Genomic DNA, 21,755 nt, shown 5'->3' with positions numbered 1-21,755 from the left:
TCGCAGTAACTTTACGTTTAATTGGAATTAAACTCTCCGTGTGAACAGGGCATTAGGTGATAGCATCCCGGGTTAGGGTTGATTTTAAATTGTTCAAAACATGAACCATGGGGGTAGGACGGGGTCATAATGGGGAATCCCTGAATTTTACATTGAAATATGAAGAAAAAATCTTTAAAACTCTTCTTCTTGAGAACCATGTCACCCGTGTGGCGCAGTGGTTTGCGTCTGCTTTAGAGTCGCAAAGTAAGGAGTCATCCCAACCTCGCAGGTATGAATACCACTGTAGGACATAGAGAACGGTCCTTCGGATGAGACTGTATAAACCGAGGTCCTGTGTCACAGAAGGTGCTGGCACATTCCCTCACTGCTCAATGTCCCTAAGTGCCGAGTATAGGACAATATCTGCAACTCTCCATCGGCAAGTGGTGGCATTTCCATGTGAATGAAAAACTCTTGAGAGGGATGTTTAAAATGGCATACTCTCAATAAATCATCTAAAAAACCACTGGACCAGAATGTGCTGAAACTTATGAGTATGTGGAAGCATCCTGGGGTAATGTAGATTCTAAATTGTTTAAATCCTGACTCCTGGGGGTACATCAGGGGTCACAATAGCTATTACAAGGTAGAAATCAGGTGAAGAACAGCAGGTCAAAGTTACTCAGGTGAGCATTGTGGCCCATGGGCCTCTTGTTTTAAGAGATGCTAAAACTTTATCTGTAAGTTCACTTTATCCCTGTGTATACTGAACAACTATTATTATATATGAGGGGCTGAATTTTCCTTGTACAGGGTGTATGTGATTTCCAACTAAAATTCCCATACCAAAGAAATAATAGTTTTCAGTGTCTCTAAAATTTCTTGTATCTATAGGGAGAGGAACAAGCAGTGTTAGAAGAAGAACCGGTGGTGAGTTCAGGGGTCGGAGCAGCTCTAGAGCTGGCTGTTAAGAAAGGTTTGTAGAACTATTGCTTTTCAAATGAATTTTGATTGAAAAATCTTTGGAATACTTGTAGCTATTTGGAATATAAGTTCAGTACATTCTTGGGGAAAAAAGTCTTGTAAAACAGGGCTGTTTGTTTTACAGGATACATAGAAGATGAAGGGAAGAAAAATGCCATTGTGAGGAGCAAAGCTAAGCTTGACCTGGAGGTTCAGAATTACTCTATAGAAGACAAACGATATGAGTAAGTTTATTAGACAAATACTGTAAAACCTTTATACATATAAAAGTAATTCTTGAAGAAACTACCTGTACATGTATCATGTTTTCTGTAAATGGTTCTATTGTAAGAAAAAAAAATTAACTAGTTCTGTCCATATAAATCAACTAATGGGGGAAACTTTGATTCATGACTGACGTTTAAGGAAGATTTGTCATTAAGAACTACATGTATTTTTATTTGTGAGGAACAGTGACCATTTTGAAAAATAATTGTTTTAAAATGAAAATTACCTGAGCTGTTGAAAAGAAGTAGTCCTGAAAGTAAGTAAGTTTAAAACATCCCCTCCCTGAACCCCCACTGATCTCTAGATCTACTACTTTTTTCCAGTGATTTGGATGAGAAATACAGCAGGAAGAGGGACCGATACAGTGGAGGGGGAGGGCTGACTCAGGACTTCAAGGAGAAAGAGGGATATAAACCAGACGTCAAACTGGAATACGTGGACGACGGGGGGCACCTGTTAAATCAGAAGGAGGCCTTCAGGCAGCTGTCTCACAGGTTCCATGGGAAAGGCTCCGGCAAAAAGAAAACGGAAAAACGAACGAAAAAACTGCAGGAGGAACAGGTAATTTCCTATGGTTGTGGGAATTTTTATAATTAGGTAGTATACATATATATGTACATGTTCATACAAATTTTACATGTTCATACAAATTTTAGTTGGATATGCTCACAAGATGCTCACAAGAAGCATGATACTACCAGAGTGACTAAATCGTACATCTATCTTCTATTTCGGAAAAACATTTTGCAAAAAAGACTAATACTTTCAAACTTCATTATCTTGAATATAAATTAGGGATGTCAACAGGTTAACCGGGAGATTTGGGCTATCGAATTCTAAAATCGACTCGGTTACATAGGATGTATATTTTTTAATGTTTTTTAAGCTTATTTATTAATGCATAAAATATCGGTTTTAAACGTAAAATGTTCTGCACTTGTACATACAGTAATTAGGGTTTCCTGAGCCTCTAAATGGTTATCACCTGTGGCAGATACAGTAATTACCGTGACCAAGAGGCCTTTTCTCAGGTTCGCTGTCTTTTACAGGTTTATTCTAATTATTTGTTTTCATTGAACATCGTTTAAGGTCTATTATATATGTTTAGATAAATTAGAAATTTTGTCAATTCTCCAGAAATTCTACGAGACACGATAAAAATTGCACGTGCGATTGTTGATATGGATGGTAATTTGCCAATTAATGCAAATGGTTGAATGCAAAGGTTTTAAAAGAATTAAAATTTTATAATTAGGTACAACATAACGTCTCGTAATTTTAATGAAATCATATATATGTACATGTTCATTGATAAATTTTACATGTTCATACAAATTTTAAACGTCAAACGCATTGATACATGCAGATTATTTTTTTAAACAAAACCACTGTGGGCCATTTATGATTTTATTTCTTATTTATCTAAAATCAATTGGACTTTAAAAATGTTAGATTAAATTTCGTACAAAGTTGTCATAATTTACAGGTAAAAACCATGTGGTTTTATTTCAATGTTTTGCAGTCAGTTGTTCATAAAGGACTTTTAATACTTTCAAACTTCATTTAAAAATTGACCGATTTGAATCCCTAATGAATAGATTGTTGAGAAGAACTCTGAGAGATTTGTTCATCTGTCTGAAGTTCTTAAGTTGACCCAACATTAATAGGTTCAAGTAGGACTCTTCGGCAAATCCCTAGTGTTTAAAATACATAAAACATTCAAAATACCGAATGTCTGCTGTTATTATAATTTCTTTTTATCTGGATTACAGTTGATGAAGCAGATGAGTTCCACAGACACGCCCCTAGGTACGCTGAACATGCTTAAGGATAAGTAGAGAACAGAAATCACCTTACATTGTCCTGTCTGGCTCCAAAGGTTTCTCATCGTAAGTACATGTATCTTTTCAAAGGAAAGATTTACTCTTTTGGTTTGTAATTGTTCATATTTAAGAACATTCTATACATTTACAGACAAATTTTACATAGTAAAAAGAGGGATTTAAAATTGCAAATGAAGTAAATGAATAATGAGTAAATTTTGTATCAATTTTGAAAAATTTATACCAGGGCTAGTTTTTTTTTTCAACAAGATATTTGTTGTTCTTTTTTTACACAGATAAATGCTGATTTACCGGTAGATGTAATTTCAAATTCTTTTTTCCCCGTTTTATTTTCAATGAAGATTTTTGCCTTCAATCTTAAGTGCTGAAACCTGAAGCAGGGGTTCAAAATTCCTCAAGCCCGACGTCCCGGACTAACAAATTCCGGATCCGGACTCGGCATTTAGAATTCAACAAAGTCCTGGGACTTGGCTATGTTTCTTGTTTATCTTTTTTTATAAATTAAAAAATGATCGTATCTAAAATAAAGCAAATTCTCAAACGTATTAAGTTAAAATGTGGGTTTGTGGGCGTTAAATTAAATAAAACATTACGAATGTTTAAAAATACAATCCGTCTTTTTATTTTCTGTTGCGGTTAGACTCTTGCTTTTACGAAATTTCTCATGTTTCCTCCTAGAGTTGGTTGAATTTCGGTTATAGCTGTGACTTAGGGCCTACAGAACATTCTAATCTCTATTTATTGTAACAGATGATTTATTCAGTAGTGAGTATTTGTAAAAGTTATTGTAATGTACCAATAATCTATCAGTCTGTATTGTGTTCAAATACTCATTTGACATGTATGACTATATGACAGTTTATGGAGGAAAAATAAAACATATATTAATACAAATACTAGTAGTCTTTATTCATTCAATGCAACAAATGAAAATAAATTATAAATAACATAAATTTAATGATGTATAGGTAAATATGGACTCTGAAATTTCTTCCTCGGACTTGCCTAAAATTTACTCTTTAAGTCCTGGACTTGACCATGACAAAAAAAATTTTGAACCCCTGCTGAAGTGAGTACTGTTGTTGAGTTCTTTTCATTGTTTATTTTCAGAAATTCGATCATTAAACCAAGCCAAACTTGAATCTGGATGAATGTTACTTGCATTTCCTAGACTTTGAATGCAGATAACATACAAGAAGGAGGTCAACTACAGACAGTAAACATCCCTTGAGCAGTCTGTGATTTATTGGCTCACTAAATCAAAACATTACATTGCATCATGATTTTATTGGCTCTGACAGTAAATAACGACATCTACACTTGTACATTGCATCATTTTATCTTTGTTAGATTCCACAACTGTCAATAAAAACATGAAAACAGATTTAAGGCTTATCTTTTATATGTATAAACTTATCTCCCATTGAGTATTTTTTGACTTGTAGACCTTTAAGTTTCGTGTCGAGTGAGGGATTTGAAATGTTTTGATGTGAAAAAATACCAGAAACAAATACTGGAAACTTCATTTTGAAAAAGCACAGATCTCCCAGCTACTCCCTGTTACATATACCCACATGCACAAAGTATGTTTTAAGGAATTAATGCAGGACAATGTGTATCTTTTATACCCCCATCCCCTAGCTTGAAAAGGGGGTTGGGTACTAGTAATATGATTTGTTTGTCCTTCTGTCTTGAACACTAGGGAGTACCTATATCTTGTATGCAATTCCTATAATAATGAATGAAATTAAATGAGACTTTCACAGAATCTTTATTACATACAGAATATCATTTTGCTTTTCCTGTCTTATGTTCTGATGTGACATTTACTAGTATTAAGTTTCCCATAACAAACAAGAGGCCAAGGGGCCACATCGCTCACCTGAGCAAATCGGCTAGGAAAAATCACAAATCAGATCAGAACTGAAAGATTCACTGAAGGGGGTGGGGGGAGGGCTTGAATTTTAATACTACTTGAGATTGCCTTCATATTACTGCAGCATATGACTTTGCTATTCCTGATAAATAGATTTTTTTTAAACATTTTCTTCCTATATATAACTTCATAATAATTTGAATTTGATTCCCCATGTTTCCCTCCCTACCCCAAAGGGCCATGATTTGAATAAATTATTTTCAATACAGGAGGATGCTTAAATGTCAATATGACTAAACATAGCTTTTCTGTTCTTGGGATTTTTTCCTTTATTTTTCTATGTAAAACTTTGATCCACCATTGTGGCCCCACCCTACCCTTGGTGGTTATGATTTGAACAAATTTAATTCTAACACTACCAGAAAATGCTTCCATATAAATACTAGTACTACTAATAATGGCTTTGCTATTCTTGAGAAGATTTTTTTTAAATATATATTTTATTGTGAAACTTGGATCCCCCATTGTGGCCCACCCTATCCCTGGGGGTTATGATTTAACCAAACTACAATAAAAGTTTTGTAGAATCGACACTACCTGAGGATGATTCCACATAAATATCACTAATGGCTTTGAAATACTTGAGAAGAAGATTTTAAAAGATTTCCCCTATCTAGTCCTGTGTAGAACTTTTTTTTCCCCCCCCCCCCTCCCCAATTCCCAGGGGTCATAATTTGAACAAACTTGAAACTACACTAACTGAGGATGATTTCACATAAGTTTCATCTTTCCTGGCCCAGTGGTTCTTGAGAAGAAGATTTTTAATTTTTTTTTCTATATATTCCTATGTAAAACTTTGATCAGTCATTGTGGCCCCACCCTACCCCCAGGGGTCATGATTTGAACAAACTTAAATATACACTATCTGAGGATGACTCCACATGAGTTTCATCTTTCCTGGCACAGTGGTTCTTGAGAAGAAGATTTTTAAAGTTTTCACTATATACTCCTATGTAAAACTTTGATCGGCCATTGTGGCCCCACCCTACCCCCAGGGGTCATGATTTGAACAAAATTGAATCTACACTACCTGTGGATGATTTCACAAGAGTTTCATCTTTCCTAGCCCAATGGTTCTTTAGAAGAAGATTTTTGAAAATGCCATTAATTTTTCACTAATTCATAATTATCTCCCCTTGGAAAAGGGTTTGGCCTTTATTTGAACATACTTAGATTCACCTAAGGATTTTGTGGCAAGTTTGAATTGAAACTGGCCCAGTGGTTCTTATAAAATAAAAGTTTACACCGACGACGACAGACAGTACGACAAAGTTGTTTTCAGAAAAGCTCACTTGAGCCTTCGGCTCAGGTGAGCTAAAAAGGGACTTTGCCAATTATATACATCTAAAAGCGGGTATTGTGAGCCCAGTGTTAAGTACCTTTTTTTCAATTTTTCCCAGAGGCTGTATATTAATCAAGAGCTCGCAGATTCAAATAACAGGTAATAAAATGTTAACTTTAAGACTGGAAGAGCTTTCATTGTATATCTAACCATCGCCTGATTTTGTGCTTAACTGGCATGTTTTCGCCTTTTTGGTCAGAACAGTCACTCATCTATAGTGCATAAACATTTCATATTTTGTGTGTTTTTATATAACTTAAAAGTTTTATATTCCGATATCCCCAATTACTTCCAGTTCTCAGAACAATTTCTACTCTACCAATCAACCAGTAAGGTTAAATGTTCTGTATAGAAAACAATATTCCTTGCTTTTACTTATGACAATTCATTGGAATTTCAAATATTTCCTCTTTGCAGAAGTGTGCTTTTATTATATGCCTGGTTATAATTTGTAGGATTTTTTTTTTATAATTGACATGTACATGTATAATTATTTGAAGTAAAACTCAATTTTCATAAAAGCAGTTTTCTAAAGACACCAAGCCTTTGCTTCATGAAAAGAGATGACAATTCTTTCATTTTTATTAACAATGATGAAATTTTCAACAAAAATTAAAAAATACATATTTATAAAAGTATTCATTGTACAGAATGTCAAATTGCAATAGAAATAAAATTGGTGACATATCAAATATGAATGAGCACTTTTCATTTCACAATATTTTACTTCTATGATTAACAAGTGCAAATAAACAATGTTATTTCACAGTAAAAAAAAAATGTAAAAGAGGATTTTTTAATCCTTCTCAAATTCTCCACTTTGAACTCGTACATTAAAACAAAGCAAGGATTTATAATCGTTCCATTTGTCAATGCCCGAAAGTGTTTCTTCTAAACAGAATAAAATTGCTAAAATTCCGTCTTTCACACAGTTCTGAGAGGTCAATTCACTGTGAACACTTGGAGGAGTCACCATTGGTTAATGCTTTTAAAACTGGCTTATCCTGAGCCTATTCCAAATGATTCCGAGAATTCAGTATTATTAGGTCCATTTGCAGGAAAGTTGGATTTTCATTTTGCAAATGCATCTGGAGGAATCTTGTTTTCTTTCTGAAAAGGAGAAATGAAACACTTTTACAATCCAAAAACCCATGAATACAATGTACACATGTATATCCAGTGATACTATAAATACACTTATTTTAGCAGTAATCTGATTTTAATGCCTTTTTACTGGTAAATTTCCACTTACTCATATACACGGTAATACATGACTCAAACTAATATACATGTATAGTGGTTTGCATTTAGCAAGTGCACTGACATAAGTGTGCTAATTTATGTAATTAAGAGCACTTAATGAGGCTTTCAATTTTTTTTTGGGGGGGGGGGTGTCTCTTTTTCAAATTACAAACTTATTTGGTGTGTTTAGGCACAAATTGTACCTGCAATTCCAGGAATATTTCTCCTGATTTCTCATAATTCCAACCATTTTGTTCCAGACATCTGCAAAAAAAATATTAAGCTTGATTATCCATAAAACAAAATTCTAAATCTAATGTAAATGAAAATTTCTAGGGACGGAAAAAAATGAAAATAGGTAGTATTTTTAGCACTTCCGAGAGGTTCCTTGCAAATGTGTTTTATTGGATATAAAATAAACAACTTACTTGATGGACCATTCATGGTTCATGCCTGACTGAGCAGCGAACTGTTGATTCATCTGCTGCTGCTCGGCTGTGTATGTGGAGGGACCAGCCTGAGTGAACGGGGCCGGGGGTGATGCCTCAGGGACAGGGCTAGAAGAGGGGGTAGGGGCAGGGTGCTTAAAGGCTTTCTACAAACAGGCAAACAAAATCATAGTTAAAAATGCACGTAGGTTTTTAAACAATTGCTTAAATCTTGTATTCTTTATTCAGTGTGTTGTTTACTCCTTATACACTTGCATGTATTTTTAAAATGTTTTAAGGTCAAGATCTAGTAAATGACTTAAGAATAACTTTTCAGTGCTAAATCCATTATGACGTCATAATCACTTTCAACTTTCTGTTTCCCGTACTTTACGGCTCTAATAGTATTATGTAGAAAATAAAATATTTTCATAGAATTCAATGTGAAATCACATGAAAAGTAGTCCCGATACCTATCTTAAATTAAATATTATTTTAAAGCAGAGTCACCAGGGATTGACACTAACTTTAAAACCATAGTTGTCAGCAGGGCTAGCCATTTCTAATTTCTACTAGCCCTGTTCATGTGTTACTTGTCCAACAGCCGAAGGCTGGTGGCCGAGTCGCGAAGCAACGATGGGGGTAGGTGCGGGAGGGGGTTTCCCTCTCCTGCTGGTGGGGGTACGGGTAGATAGAATGTTCTATCGTTAAAAATGATATTGTCCTACGGACCCGGTTTAACGATAGAATTCGTTCCGTGTATTCGTAATGTAGCAAAAAGAAACACGGGCGATAACTCGCATAGTCCATTTACTAGGAACAATCTAGAGAGTTCCGAATGTGAACATGGCAGGTAATTTGAATCTCGAGAAAAACGTTGAGAAAATTAATGGGATTTTCGTATTTATATGGATTATTTTTTGGGATAAAAGGCATAAGCAATCTCAAAAAGGTTTGTTTTGATTATTTTGGTAGTTATTCCCAGTGCAAATCATTTTATATTCTTCAAAATCGTTTCGGCTAGTTGATATTTTTTAAAACATTGCAAGTATATGGGACGTGTTCTAACTGTGGTGAGGGCTTGTACCGAGACACAGTTAGATTATTCTAACTAGTACAATCATAGAGTGACATATAATTTTTACCCAAAATACAGCCAGAATGCAGGATTTTGCACTTTTTCAAAATTTCCCGGCAGGCCCCCGTACCCTAGTTAGAATTGTAATTGTGTCTCGGTACAAGCCCTCACCACAGTTAGAACACGTCCCATAACTTGCAATGTAGCAAATCGGAGCGGATCCGCTCCGGAACGATTTTGAAGAATATAAAATGATTTGCACTGGGAATAACTACCAAAATAATCAAAACAAACCTTTTTGAGATTGCTTATGCCTTTTATCCCAAAAAATAATCCATATAAATACGAAAATCCAATTAATTTTCTCAACGTTTTTCTCTCGATTCAAATTACCTGCCATGTTTACATTCGGAACTCTCTAGATTGTTCCTAGTAAATGCACTATGCGAGTTATCGCCCGTGTTTCTTTTTGCTACATTACGAATACGCGGAAGGAATTCTATCGTTAAACCGGGTCCGTAGGACAATATCATTTTTAACGATAGAACATTCTATCTATGATTGTACCTAAGGCATTCTTTCTATTCGAAAAATTCCATATTTACGTTTAATGATTTAGGGTATTACAAATCATTTACAAAAATAAAAATTATGATGATAAAACATGTTTGAAAATAAATTTAACAATTATCAGGTATACTGTGTGTAAATTATAATTATTTTCTTGCTCCTAGTAATTGGTAAAATTTACTGTAGCCCTGCAGGGCAAGTTTAAAGACATGTTTGGTAGCCCGACCTCAGTATTCAGTTGTCCCGGGCCAGCGGGCTAGCTTAGTGTTGAACCCTGCTGAGTCTATGAACATACAAATAACCCTTTTCTGAAAAACTGTAGGCAATCTGGATACATTTTCTTTGTTTGATATGGAAAAAACTTCCATTTTCAATTCTGGCTTTCTTAATTTTTCATTGAAAATGACAGTTTAAAATATGGTTTTTCATCTTGTTTTTCTACAAATTATGCCCCGAAACACCTATTTTGACCAAGCTAATGTTATAAAGCATCATTAAAGGAATTAATTTCTTAAATTTGAAAAATCTGTAGGCACCTTCCATTTACTAGATCTTGACCTTAAATGTACATAATTATTTCTGAATTGTAATGAAAATGTGTTACATGTATCCTAAAGGTTAAATAACTAAAACCTGTATTTGATCTCTGGAGGTATTTGTTATTGTCAGCATGTCGTTGATGATATTCATTCTGCGAGAGAGAAAAAAAGAAAAGTTAAATAACTAGAGAAGATACAAATTCATAAAGTCACCAAAGTATGTTCATATCAATAGTCTAAGACCTTTCTACCTGTTTTGGATGTTTTAGAATGAACACTCATAAATTAAGTTTCAAAAACAAACTTCAAAATGTATAAACAGCTGTAGAAGTGGTTTTTTTTTATTGACTGCTGAAGTATGATTCCTACTAAACTACATGTATGTACAATTCCAGTAATTTCTCCTGCTATATGTTTGATTTCAACATACGTTTCATTCTCATCTATTTTCAGTATGATTATAATTACCCTGCCCCCTGTGGAACTGTAATAAACCGACGACTAAATGCTCTAATGGGAGGTCTATCTGACTTGCTTTCAGCTAAAAGAAAACAAAACTAGAATCCAATCTCAATTTTTTCAAATCTAATTTCATCATCTTTTAATTAAAAGGAACTAAATTGCATTTTTTTTAAATATAATTTGAGTTTAAAAGAATTTTATCTTCAACACATCATGACATGACAACTTACTCTCTTTGAACACGCTTTCTACGACAAAACTTCTGACGTTTGCCTGTAATGATAACATTTAACTTTTAAGTATTTAAGTAAGGGTTTTAAGATATAGTAAAAGACTTTGATATGGTTTTTTGTATTTCACAATTCAAACCAAAGAATGTGTTAGATAAATATGATGAAGAGATAGAGGGTGTCAGGAGAGAGAAGTTTGATCCCGAAACAGATGGACGAAATTCGTAAACAGCTGAGGGAGCAGAGTCAGTCCCTGGGAGGAGTGACCTTGAACCCCATCAATGAGTACCTCACCCCTCAGGAAGCAGCTGTTAGTATCATCAACCGACCTACTTTCTGTAGATTTCATATACATGTACGAAGTACAAGAAAAAATTTCAAGATGTAATTTGACAGATACAAAGTGCATGATTCTAGGAAAAAATGGAAAAGAAACTCTCCGAAGTCAAAATTGTAAAGCGTTTTTAGTTGTAAAAATTTCATACCAAGTACATGAGAAAGTTACCCTACATAAATCTGGTGTCAAATATACTAATATTTGTTTTAAAGGATGCAGCAAAGTTTAAAAAGGTTAAAAGAAAGTAAGGAAAATCAGAAAGAAAGAATCACTAAAAGCAGATGACCTTCTTCCTCTGCCAAATCAAGGTCAGGAGGACACAGATTATGGGTCAAGGTAAAGCTTGTACATGTATTTTGAATGAAGATAGTTAAAGGGAAACATCTGATTAAAAGTTACACAATTTGATTGGTATATGTGAAGAATCAAAGAGTACTGTAATCAAAAGCTGCTAATTTAATTATAAGAATTACCTTGTACATAAGTGTTCATGAATTGCAACTGTTACATGAAGTTCAATAATAAAGCTTAGCAAGTTAATCTGTCTTCATTATACATTAAAGAACCTTTCAGAAAGAAAAGATATGATATACGGATTTTTCTTTCAGGAAAAGAGGGAGGGGTTACATGCAAGAGGAGGAGGAGGCTGCTGAGGGTCAGACAGGGTATGAGAACGGTTATGGTGGGGGTGGGGGCATGACGGCTCCCATCGTGATCGACTATGCCCACGGTCACACAGCGGTCAGTGTTAATGACCAGCCAATGGAGGTCACAGAACCAGAGGAAGAGGAGGGTACGTGTGTACTGGATTTTAATGTCTGCAATTATGTACCTAATTCAAACATACAGAACATGTATACTTGATATTTATATTTGAACTTTTGTTCCAATTTCACACAAATGGAATCACAGTTTAATATGGGGAAAACTGTGAAATTTTTTTTACCAACATACACACTGTTAAAAAAAATTATTTTACAAATAAAACCTGTATTGAAATATTCACTTTGTTTGAATGAATATAACTAGCTTTCACCACTTAGCATCATGCAATGCTTGCAGACATTTAATCCAATTTTTAAGAATTCACGCAAATTCAAAAATTGAAGTTAGAGCTAAATTGACTAGAATTCACAGTAAGATGAACTACATTTTAATTAATATATATAAATTAAGTATTTTTCAGACTTGGTTGGTCCAGATGAGGATCTCAGTAATGTTGTAACAGAGGAAGATGAGGCAGAGAAGGAGTTACACTCGGCTCTGTCTAAAGGCAGGAAAATCAAGCAGAGGAAAGATGCCTCAGCTGTCGTCAAGGTAGAAATCCAACTCTAGTAGTCAGTTTAAAAAATTGATAATGTGAGATAATTGGTTCTCTAAATAAGGTTATCCAATTGGTATGTGAAAAGGCTAACTTTGAAGTCATGCGTAAGAAGATATCAGTGGGCAAATATTGTTTACCTCACATTTGGCACAATTTTGATTAAGTAGAAAACAAAAATAGATATTTTCTTGATAAATGAGAAGCCATTTTCTTCTTGTATTTTTAGGTAGCAGAGTAGGTACTCTTAAAAGCCAAGTCAGAGCCTGAGGAAGAAGAGGAAACCCCCAGGACGGTAACATTATCCTCAATGCCAACTGAGTTCTGTAGAACCCTGGGGGGTGTTCCTACGTACGGCCAATCAGGGAACAGAGAGGAAGACCAGGAGGATTTCATGGTCAGTCGGTAGATGTGTGTTTGAATGACAGGAGGTTATTTGTTTGGAGGATTTTTTCTGTTCCATTTTAATTTTTCTTTTTTACACATTCTCAAGATTTTGCTCCTTTTTAAATTCACCCAGTTACAGTTCTATTTCAGAGACTAAACTGTGTTCTTTGAATTCACCTTATTTGAAATATGCCCACCTGTGAGTGTGGCAAAAAAGGGTTAAAATTTCCTGAAAAGCAATATTTAGAGTCTGTAGATATTTGTTTGAGGGAGAGAGGTTATTTGTTTGATAAAATCTACGAAAGGGGTTAAATGCATGCATAAACATTCTTCAAGAGATTGAGGCAGTGATCATCATGGTATGATCTACATTACAAAAATACTTATTCATATATTATAAAGTTAAAGATCAGGAATTCTGATCCATGCACCTTTGTCTTTTCATAAGAATATATAAGAAATATATAACCCTAGGTTTATTTTCTGTGGCATTTGGATTTCAGTGTCTATGAAATATGTTCTTAGCAGTTTTTCTTAGAATCAGTAATATTTTCAGGATTTTGAGAAAGAACTTGAAGAACGAAGGAAAAAAGAAGATGAGGAACAAATGTCAGGTTGGAATGTTGTTGAAATTGACGAAACACCTGTCAATATCACTGTAAGTATTTATTTACCTGATGTCAATATCACTGTAAGTATTTAAGTTTGCAGTACCTGTAAAATGGTTGTATCTGGGACCTTCAAATTTTATAATGAATTGATAAATTTTTTTGGCTCACCTGAGCCAAAGTCATCAAGTGAGCTTTTCTGATCAAAATTTGTCCGTTAATTGTTATCGTAAACTTTTCACATTTTCATCTTCTTCACAAGAACCATTGGGCCAATTTCAACCAAACTTGCCACAAAGTATCCTTGGGTGAAGGGGACTCAAGTTTGTTCAAATGAAGGGGCACGCCCTCTTCCAGGAGAGATAATTATGAATGAGTGATAATTTAATTATATCTTTTATAAATCTATTTCTCAAGAACCAGTAGGCCAGGAAAGACGACAGTTATGTGGAAGCATCTTCTGGAAGTGAATATTCAAGTTTGTTAAAATCATGACCCCCCAGGTGTAGGGATGGGCCACAAATGGCTGATCAAAGTATAGATTCAATTTTGTGCAAATTCAACCCCAGGGGGTAGGGTGGGGCACAACATGGAATCCAAGATTTACATAGAAATATGTAGAAAATTCTTTAAAAATCTACTTTTCAAAAATGGCAAAGCCATAATTAGTCATATTAATATGGAAGCATTCTCAGGTAGTGTAGATTTAAGTTTGTTCAAGTCATGACCCCTGGGTGTAGGGCGGGGCCACAATGTAAGTTAATGTAAAAGGCCATAAAGAAGCTACAGTTAGTTAAAGAAATATGCAAGCATCCTTAGTGTAGATTCACGTTCGTTCAAATCATACACTCTCCCATTTAAGGATTAGTTGGGACCACTTTTGGGTTTAAACTTTTCAATAATAAACGGATTTCTGCTTTTTTCCAAGCTACAGTACTCAGGTGAGCAATATAGCCCCTGAGCCTCTTATTGTGAGCGTTTTCAATTAGGCCAAAAAATAGATACTCTTGTTTCCTGTGACCCGACCTTCCCTACATTTTACCCTCTGACCCAAAAAGTTTTTTTTTTACATTTTCATTTTTAGCTCACCTGAGCTGAAAGCCCAAGGGAGTAGGGTGGGGCCACCATAGTTGCCAACTCACCCGATATCATCGGGTCACACCCGATTTTTCAACCCGTAACCTGATTATTTTTTATGACCCTGCGGGTCATGCTTTTCACCCGATTTTTGCCGAACAACCCGAAAATCTCCCGATTTCCGGATTTGGTTCGTAAATTAGGTTGCACTTTTAACTTTCAGTTACAACCCAAGATTAGATCTACGTTAACAATGCTGATGGATTAATTAATATCAGTGCAGGTGTAAACAAATAACTGGGTGTTGTTTTGACAAATCAATGTTTGAAGTCAATTAAAATGGCTTCTGATAGAACTAGATCATTATCAGGGCCAGCAGGAACAAATTGAACCAAACACATCTCTGATTGAACCAAGAAAAAGAGAAATAATATTAACAGCGTACCGTTATGTACATATCAAGGAATCTTGGGGAAAAAACTTTCATTCTAGATAAAATAAAGTGATCGAAGACAATGTAGGCCTAAATTCACATTTAATACATATTGCAGTAGTTAATTTATAAAGAGAGAGGACAAATAACTTCAAAACTGAAATTTAGCAGAAACTGAAAAGACTTTTAAAAACATGCACACTTACTTCAGGTCAATACTGAAATATGAAACCTTCAATTCTCTTTTTAGGTCACCTGAGTAAACTCAGGTGACCTATTGCTATCTGTTTTCGTCCGTCGTCGTGCGTTGTGCGTTAACACTTGAACATTTTCAGCTTCTTCTCTGCAACCACTGAATCAATTTCAACCAAATTTGGCACAAAGCATCTATGGGTGAAGGGGAACAAAAATTGTGAATTTCATGGTCCCTGCCCCCTTGGGGCCTGGGGGTGGGGCAAAAACCACTAAAATTAATGCAATCTTTAAAAATCTTCTTCTTTGCTCCTGGACATTAAGCAGTCAAACTGTTGGCATGATTGTAATCAGCATTGAGTCCTCTACTAAAATTGTGAAATTCATGGCCTTGGGGTCAGGGGTTCTATTGCTAGGGCGGGGCTAAAATAGTATATTGTGAAAATGCATTATTTCTTTGAAAATCTTCTTCTCTGCTCCTGGGTATTAAATAAACTAACAAAGTGCATAGTTATGATGAGCAAGAGTGCCTCTACCAAAATTGTGAATTTTATGGCCCCAGGGTCAGGGGTTCTGGTGTTAGGGCAGGGCTCTATAGATTATATAGTGAAAATTCATGAATTCTTTGAAAATCTTCTTCTCTGCTCCTGGGTATTAAATAAACTAAGTGCATAGTTATGATGTGCAAGAGTGCCTCTACCAAAATTGTGAATTTTATGGCCCCAGGGTCAGGGTTCTGGTGTTAGGGCGGGGCTCTATTGATTACATAATGAAAATACATGAATTCTTTCAAAAAAATTTTTTTTTTGGTCCTAGGAATTAAATAAACTAAGTACATAGATATGATGAGCAAGAATACCTCTTCCAAAATTTTGATTTTATGGCCCTAGGGTCAGGGGTTCTAGTGATAGGGTGGGGCTCTATTGATTATATAGTGAAAATACATTAAATCTTTGAAAATTTTATTCTCTGCTCTTGGGTATTAAGCAGATGAACTACCTATGTAGTTATGATGAGCAAGGACCCTAATCTTCCAGAATTGTGAATTTCAAGGCCCCAGGGTCAGGGGTACCATGGGGGGGGATGCACTTATATACTGAAACTGGATGAATTGTTTGAGATTTGCTCCTTGGTATTAATCAAATATTTTTGAAAAGCAAGGGTGCCTTTTCAAAAATTGTGCAATGTGTGGATCTAGGCCTAAGGCTCAGGGGTTCATGTGTGATAGGGGCATTAATTATTATTGCTGAATATTACTGATTACTTGAAATGCATTTTTTTTCCCACCCTGCCTATGGGTATTAAGTAAACAAACTAAGCAACTGCTAAGTGTATTGTTATGATTATCAATGGTGCCTCTTTCAAAATTGTGAACGCCATAGCATCTGGCTTAAAACATGAATCAAATTAAATCACTGGAAAGTTGTTGCATAATGCTCAGGTGACCTGTAAGGCCCATGGGCCTCTTGTTTAACATGTAAATTTAATCAAATTATGTATGAATTTTTTGTCATTGTAAATTAAAGCCTTTTTCAACAAAAGAATTCTCAATACACAAATACTTCAAATTGTATATATATATGTATAAAATTTAATCATGGTAAATGTGTCGTGAATGTCGTTACGCGTTATGACCAGATTTTTTACTTTCCAAATCTGGTCATGACCAGATTTTTACATGCTGGAGGTTGGCAAGTATGGGGGCCACAATAGAGAATCCAAGTTTAACATAGAAATATGTAGGACAAATTATTAAAATCGTCTTCTCAAGAACCAGTGGGTTAAACGTAAGCTTAAACGTATGTGGAAGCATCCTGGGGTTATGTAGATTCTAAATTGTTCAAATCATGAGTGCTGGGGGTAGGGTGGGGGCCACAATGGGGAATCCAAGTTCTACATAGAGATATATAGGAAAAATCTTTAAAAATCTTCTTCTCAAGAACCACAGGGCCAGTGGAGTTGAAACTTATATGGAAGCATCCTGGGGTAGTGTAAATTTCAATTTGTTCAAATCATGACCCCTGGGGGTTGGGCAGGGCCACAATGGGAAACGAAATTTTTACATAGGGATATGTAGGAAAGATCTTTAAAAATCTTCTTCTCAAGAACCACTGGACCAGGAAAGCTGAAACTTACATTGTATGTGGAAGCATCCTTGGGTAGTGCAGATTCTAAATTGTTAAAATCATGACCCATGGGGTAGGACGGGGCCACAATAGGGAATCCAAGTTTTACAGAGAAAGAAAAAGAACTACTAGGCCAAAAAAGCTGAAACTCATGTGGAAGCATCCTGGGGTAGTGTAAATTTCAAATTGTTAAAATCATGACAGATAGGGGATGGAGTAGGAGGCCACAATAGGTAAAATAAGAGAGGAAATCTGGTAAAGAACTACATCACCAAAGTTAGTCAGGTGAGCCCATGGGTCTCTTGTTTAGAGGGCTATTTTCCTGAAATACTCAAGTCGACCAACAATATTTACAGAACTAATGCATCACAAGTGTACAGGATATGTTTACTTTGTAAATCTTTATTAACAAACTTGCTTTGTAAACTGTTAACATACTGTTTTCTTGTTATTTTATGCTATATGTTCTGCATTCATTGAGTTTTGGAAATTGATTTTTTTTTCTCAAAATAAATTTTTCCCTACCTACCCTATTTTTTTTTTTGGTCAGAAGACAGAAAACAAGAGTATATTTTCTTTTGGCGTTAGTCAGCGTCTGATTTTCTGAACCTGAGGTTCAGAGTATCTTATATTCATTTCCTTAAATATTTGCATTTCCAATGTCTTTGTCCAAGATAAAATTACAAATAATAAACATACTTTATTTCTTCATGTATGCACTGGTTCATAGATAGACACAGTTAAGAAAAATCACGAAAAATCAGGATAAATGTAGAGACAGACGCGGGGCTTAGAGCACATGGATTGGCAGAATTAAGCGCATATATATATATATATATATATATATATATATATATATATATATATATATATATATATATACGGATGATGCTTCTCGCGAAATTACGCGATAATTAATTCCTCACTTATAATTAGGAATCTACAGTATATATGAATAACTGTCTTATTTTTCATTTTCATGATGATGATCAATTGATTGGCTTGCATGATAATTTTATGCATAAACTCCTTCGGTGTTTATGCAAATTATTACACAAACCAATCGATTGATCACATCATGAAATCGAAAAGTAAGACAGTTACCGGTATTTCTTAAATAAATTTTTTATGATATAACAATATGTTTTAAAAGCATCAGTATTAGAATTAAATCACTTCACTGTAAGCATGAATTAATTACTGAACTATAACTGTTATTAACTGAAAATTTAGTCATATCATTTAAACAAAGAAGAATAGAATGACATCTTTTAATTCCAAATCCAAAGAAGTGTTGATGCAATGTTTTCCATTGAAATTAATGAGACCGAGTCCATTCGAGTGCGCACAACTTTGCGCAGCATACAGAAATTTGTGCGATATTACACCTTTGCCAAATATTTTTATTTTAGTACAAAATTAACATTATTTGTAACCCCTACTGGTATGAAAATGTGATTTTTAGCCAATAATTAGGAACAAACGCTGAAATGGCCCTCACCATTTTTGGATTTTGTAAGCAATGCATGATGCTGAAGAACGATGCATGACTCGTTTGTATGTTCAAGACGTCCATGGAATTTAACCTAAAAACTGATGACAGATCATCCAAAGAAACTTACTAGCAATTTAAACATTGCTATTTTTACCGAAAAATAATATGCGCCGATAATTCATCTGCACTGATATTTATTTATACCGTAATATGTCAATTTTGGAAGTGTTGGGCTTTGAAAAAAATAAACTTTATAATTAATTTCTAGATCAACGTAGACATGGTGAAGTTTTTTGAAATTTCACAATTTGGTAACTTTAAGTTTTTACAATAACTTTCATATACTTGACTGAAAAAGAAATCCCTAGGGCAGAAATACAACAAATATGGGATATGTGATAATTTGACGCTTTTTTAACAAATTCCCATAGGGTCCAATAGTAAAATTTGACAGCTTTTGAGATGGCCCCCTAGGAAATCGGGGTAGTGAACATTCGATTTTTTAATCTTAAAACAATAAATATAACAGTAAAAATTAATTATCAAAAAATTATCAAAATCCCTAGGGCAGAAATAATTAGATTGGACCTCGTTAATTTACAGTATGTACAATTTGTTCAGTATAATGTTTAATAGAGGGAACACTATTCAAGAAATATATTTCTGTGCTGGAAATCACAAATTTAAGTTTTATAATTATGTAAACTGATAGAATTATAATCACTTAAGATACTTGTACACTGTCAGTGTGTTGGTATCTCGTTGTCCCACATAGAGATTATTCTCATCATCCACACATACACTACAGGGACAGAGTACGCCTTGTTGTTTTGTGAGCAATAGAGACAAGAACTGACCGTCCTGATCAAGGAGATGAACAGTGTTTCTGATAACATCACACACCAGGATGTGACCGAGGACATCAGTACAGATTCCGTAGGGCAAGAACACTGACTTCTGACCTGTGTAGGAAAATCTGTGTTGTCCTGATTTATTCACCACCACTACTGCAAATTTATTAATGTCTAATGTACAGATATCTCCATTGATGTTTTCTGTGATGTAGTGTGGTGTATTATACAGTTCCTGTCCTTTATCATCCCTCTGTATGTTCTGTAGTTCTTTTCCTGTCTTGTTGTACCTGATGACTTTACCCTCTTTACTCTTCCTCATCCCCACCAGTAAGTCCCCGTTGATATGGGAGGAGTGTATGCTGTATGGTATCCAGTCTCCAGTTTTAATGAATTCAGTGATATTATTATCCTGTGTCATCCTTTTGATGACTTTCTTGTTTTGGTCTGTAAAGATCAGATCCCTGTCCTGTGTCACTGTGTGGTAACCTTCAGATCTACCACTGGTATTTATCTTCTGTATCATATTCCCCTGTAGATCTGTTTGGACAAGATTACCAAACATGTCACTGATCCAGAGTTTGTCTGATTGATCTAGTGATACATGGTAATGATGGTATACATGATTAACACTTGGTACATTGAACTCCCTGACCTTGGTGACAGAGGCAGATAGAGACAATGTTTGTTTCTTGTCTGATTTCATATCTTTATCTTGTTTTGTCTGTTTACTTGCAGATTTCATTGATATAGAAAAAGAAGCAATTTCCATGGGTTCTACTCTTCTTAGTTTTTCCTTTCTATTTGTTACTGTTATCTTCCCCAGTAATTTATCAACATCTTCTTTGCTGTATTGAGCAGGAGAAAATTCTGGTGTGACAGGTTTGGTGGTTTCTGGAATGGATTTTATTTCTAAATTCTCTGGAAGTTTAGTTGTGAAGTTAGTGAGCTCAGTAGAGGACAGGTAACTCTGGAACTCTTTAACAAGATCACTGAGATAGGCAATATAATCATCAAATGTCTTCTCTTGGCTCTTTAATTTCTCCAGTAATGACTTCTCTATTTGGTTTAATTCTTCCATATTTTCTGAGAGAACTGTGTCCACCATGCTTTTGAGAGACTCAGCTTCAGCCTTCATGGATGTCCGTTTGCTGTCCATGATCTGTTTAACTTCTGTGGCATCTTCCTGAACTTCTCTCTGTAAATCCTGTGATGTAGGAATAAAATAATTATGAATTTTAGAGAGTTCCTTTCGGCAAATTTCAAATTTCTCTGTGTATATAATTTCTAAATCAATAAACTGATGCCCCCGATGATATTGCATTGTTGAACACTTGGAACATAAAGGAACCCCCGATGATATTGCATTGTTGAACACTTGGAACATAAAGGAACATGGCATTCTTCACAGAAAATATCTATATCTTTAGTGGGGTGGATCTTGCATTTCATCACAGGGAGTTGTCGTCTACGTTGCTGATAAAGGACCACTTCATGGTTCTTGTTTTCTGCAATCTTTAGATGTTGGTCTCTGCATGGTTTACACATCTGATAATGGCAGGTATTGCAGTAGAATTGACAATTTCTCTCACAATCTTCAGTACCACACTCCAGAAAGTGTTGGGCAGTGCCTGGAATTTCCGGTTTAGAAAGTGCCATCTGAAATAACATTGAAAAGTTTGTTACATGCATATGGATTTCAAAATTTTACATATTGAATTTAATTGTTTAAGTTAAACTTAAATCAACTTCAGAAAACGTTATACATGTATTTTAGTTGTCTGACACCAGTCCCACTTAAAAGGAATGCTCTTAAGGTGTCAAGTTTGTAAACTATTCTGTTGTATCAAATCTGAGATTATCTTAGACAAATAGGACTTGAGTAAGCAAAATGCCCTTTTCAGAAAAATTAGAATTTCATGTCTGCTGGCATCCCAGGTACTTACTTTTCACACAATGGGCCTCTAAATGTATATTTCTGTTCAGCAAACTTTGGAATATAGGAAGGAGATTTTAGTCGAGAC

General features: G+C 34.9%; 4 protein-coding genes across 4 annotated transcripts in view; 2 read left to right on the top strand and 2 right to left on the bottom strand.

Annotated features, from left to right (window-relative positions):
* Positions 1-4,461, top strand: part of LOC134276505 (U4/U6.U5 tri-snRNP-associated protein 1-like) — a 20,202-nt gene extending 15,741 nt beyond the window's left edge. The window contains exons 15-19 of the mRNA XM_062758755.1: positions 877-958; positions 1,091-1,190; positions 1,557-1,794; positions 3,006-3,122; positions 4,188-4,461. Coding sequence (XP_062614739.1) covers positions 877-958; positions 1,091-1,190; positions 1,557-1,794; positions 3,006-3,071 — 486 coding nt within the window. The 3' untranslated portion in view covers positions 3,072-3,122; positions 4,188-4,461. The remainder of the gene's footprint in view (positions 1-876; positions 959-1,090; positions 1,191-1,556; positions 1,795-3,005; positions 3,123-4,187) is intronic.
* Positions 1-21,755, bottom strand: part of LOC134276507 (uncharacterized) — a 25,386-nt gene extending 3,631 nt beyond the window's left edge. The window contains exon 1 of the mRNA XM_062758756.1: positions 21,678-21,755. The gene's annotated coding sequence lies outside the window, so the exon portion shown is untranslated. The remainder of the gene's footprint in view (positions 1-21,677) is intronic.
* On the bottom strand, positions 6,970-10,962 carry LOC134276516 (nuclear RNA export factor 1-like). The gene is made up of 6 exons (XM_062758769.1): positions 10,905-10,962; positions 10,681-10,753; positions 10,307-10,364; positions 8,026-8,192; positions 7,801-7,861; positions 6,970-7,465 (listed from the first exon to the last, which is right to left on the bottom strand). Exons 1-6 carry the CDS (start codon positions 10,960-10,962, stop codon positions 7,427-7,429), a joined length of 456 nt encoding a protein of 151 aa, XP_062614753.1. The 3' UTR covers positions 6,970-7,426.
* Positions 11,109-13,608, top strand: LOC134276492 (uncharacterized). The gene is made up of 6 exons (XM_062758742.1): positions 11,109-11,214; positions 11,454-11,577; positions 11,850-12,034; positions 12,428-12,558; positions 12,792-12,959; positions 13,506-13,608. Exons 3-5 carry the CDS (start codon positions 11,869-11,871, stop codon positions 12,801-12,803), a joined length of 309 nt encoding a protein of 102 aa, XP_062614726.1. The 5' UTR covers positions 11,109-11,214; positions 11,454-11,577; positions 11,850-11,868; the 3' UTR covers positions 12,804-12,959; positions 13,506-13,608.

The sequence above is a fragment of the Saccostrea cucullata genome, unplaced genomic scaffold (genome assembly GCF_032062105.1).
Source record: "Saccostrea cucullata isolate Sc308-1 unplaced genomic scaffold, CSIRO_AGI_Scuc_v1 ctg734, whole genome shotgun sequence".
Lineage (NCBI taxonomy): Eukaryota > Metazoa > Mollusca > Bivalvia > Ostreida > Ostreidae > Saccostrea > Saccostrea cuccullata.
Note: the sequence above shows the minus strand (reverse complement) of the source record. Positions and strands in the feature narration are given on the sequence as shown.

Excerpts from the sequence above, each read along its gene's own strand:
- LOC134276516 (XM_062758769.1), bottom strand. The coding sequence starts at position 10,962 with ATGTTATCATTACAGGCAAACGTCAGAAGTTTTGTCGTAGAAAGCGTG. Across the intron at positions 8,193-10,306 it reads CCTCCAGAGATCAAATACAG|AAAGCCTTTAAGCACCCTGC; the intron begins GTTTTAGTTATT and ends GCCTGTTTGTAG. Across the intron at positions 7,862-8,025 it reads AACCATGAATGGTCCATCAA|ATGTCTGGAACAAAATGGTT; the intron begins GTAAGTTGTTTA and ends TTTTTTTTGCAG.
- LOC134276492 (XM_062758742.1), top strand. The coding sequence starts at position 11,869 with ATGCAAGAGGAGGAGGAGGCTGCTGAGGGTCAGACAGGGTATGAGAAC. Across the intron at positions 12,035-12,427 it reads AGAACCAGAGGAAGAGGAGG|ACTTGGTTGGTCCAGATGAG; the intron begins GTACGTGTGTAC and ends AGTATTTTTCAG.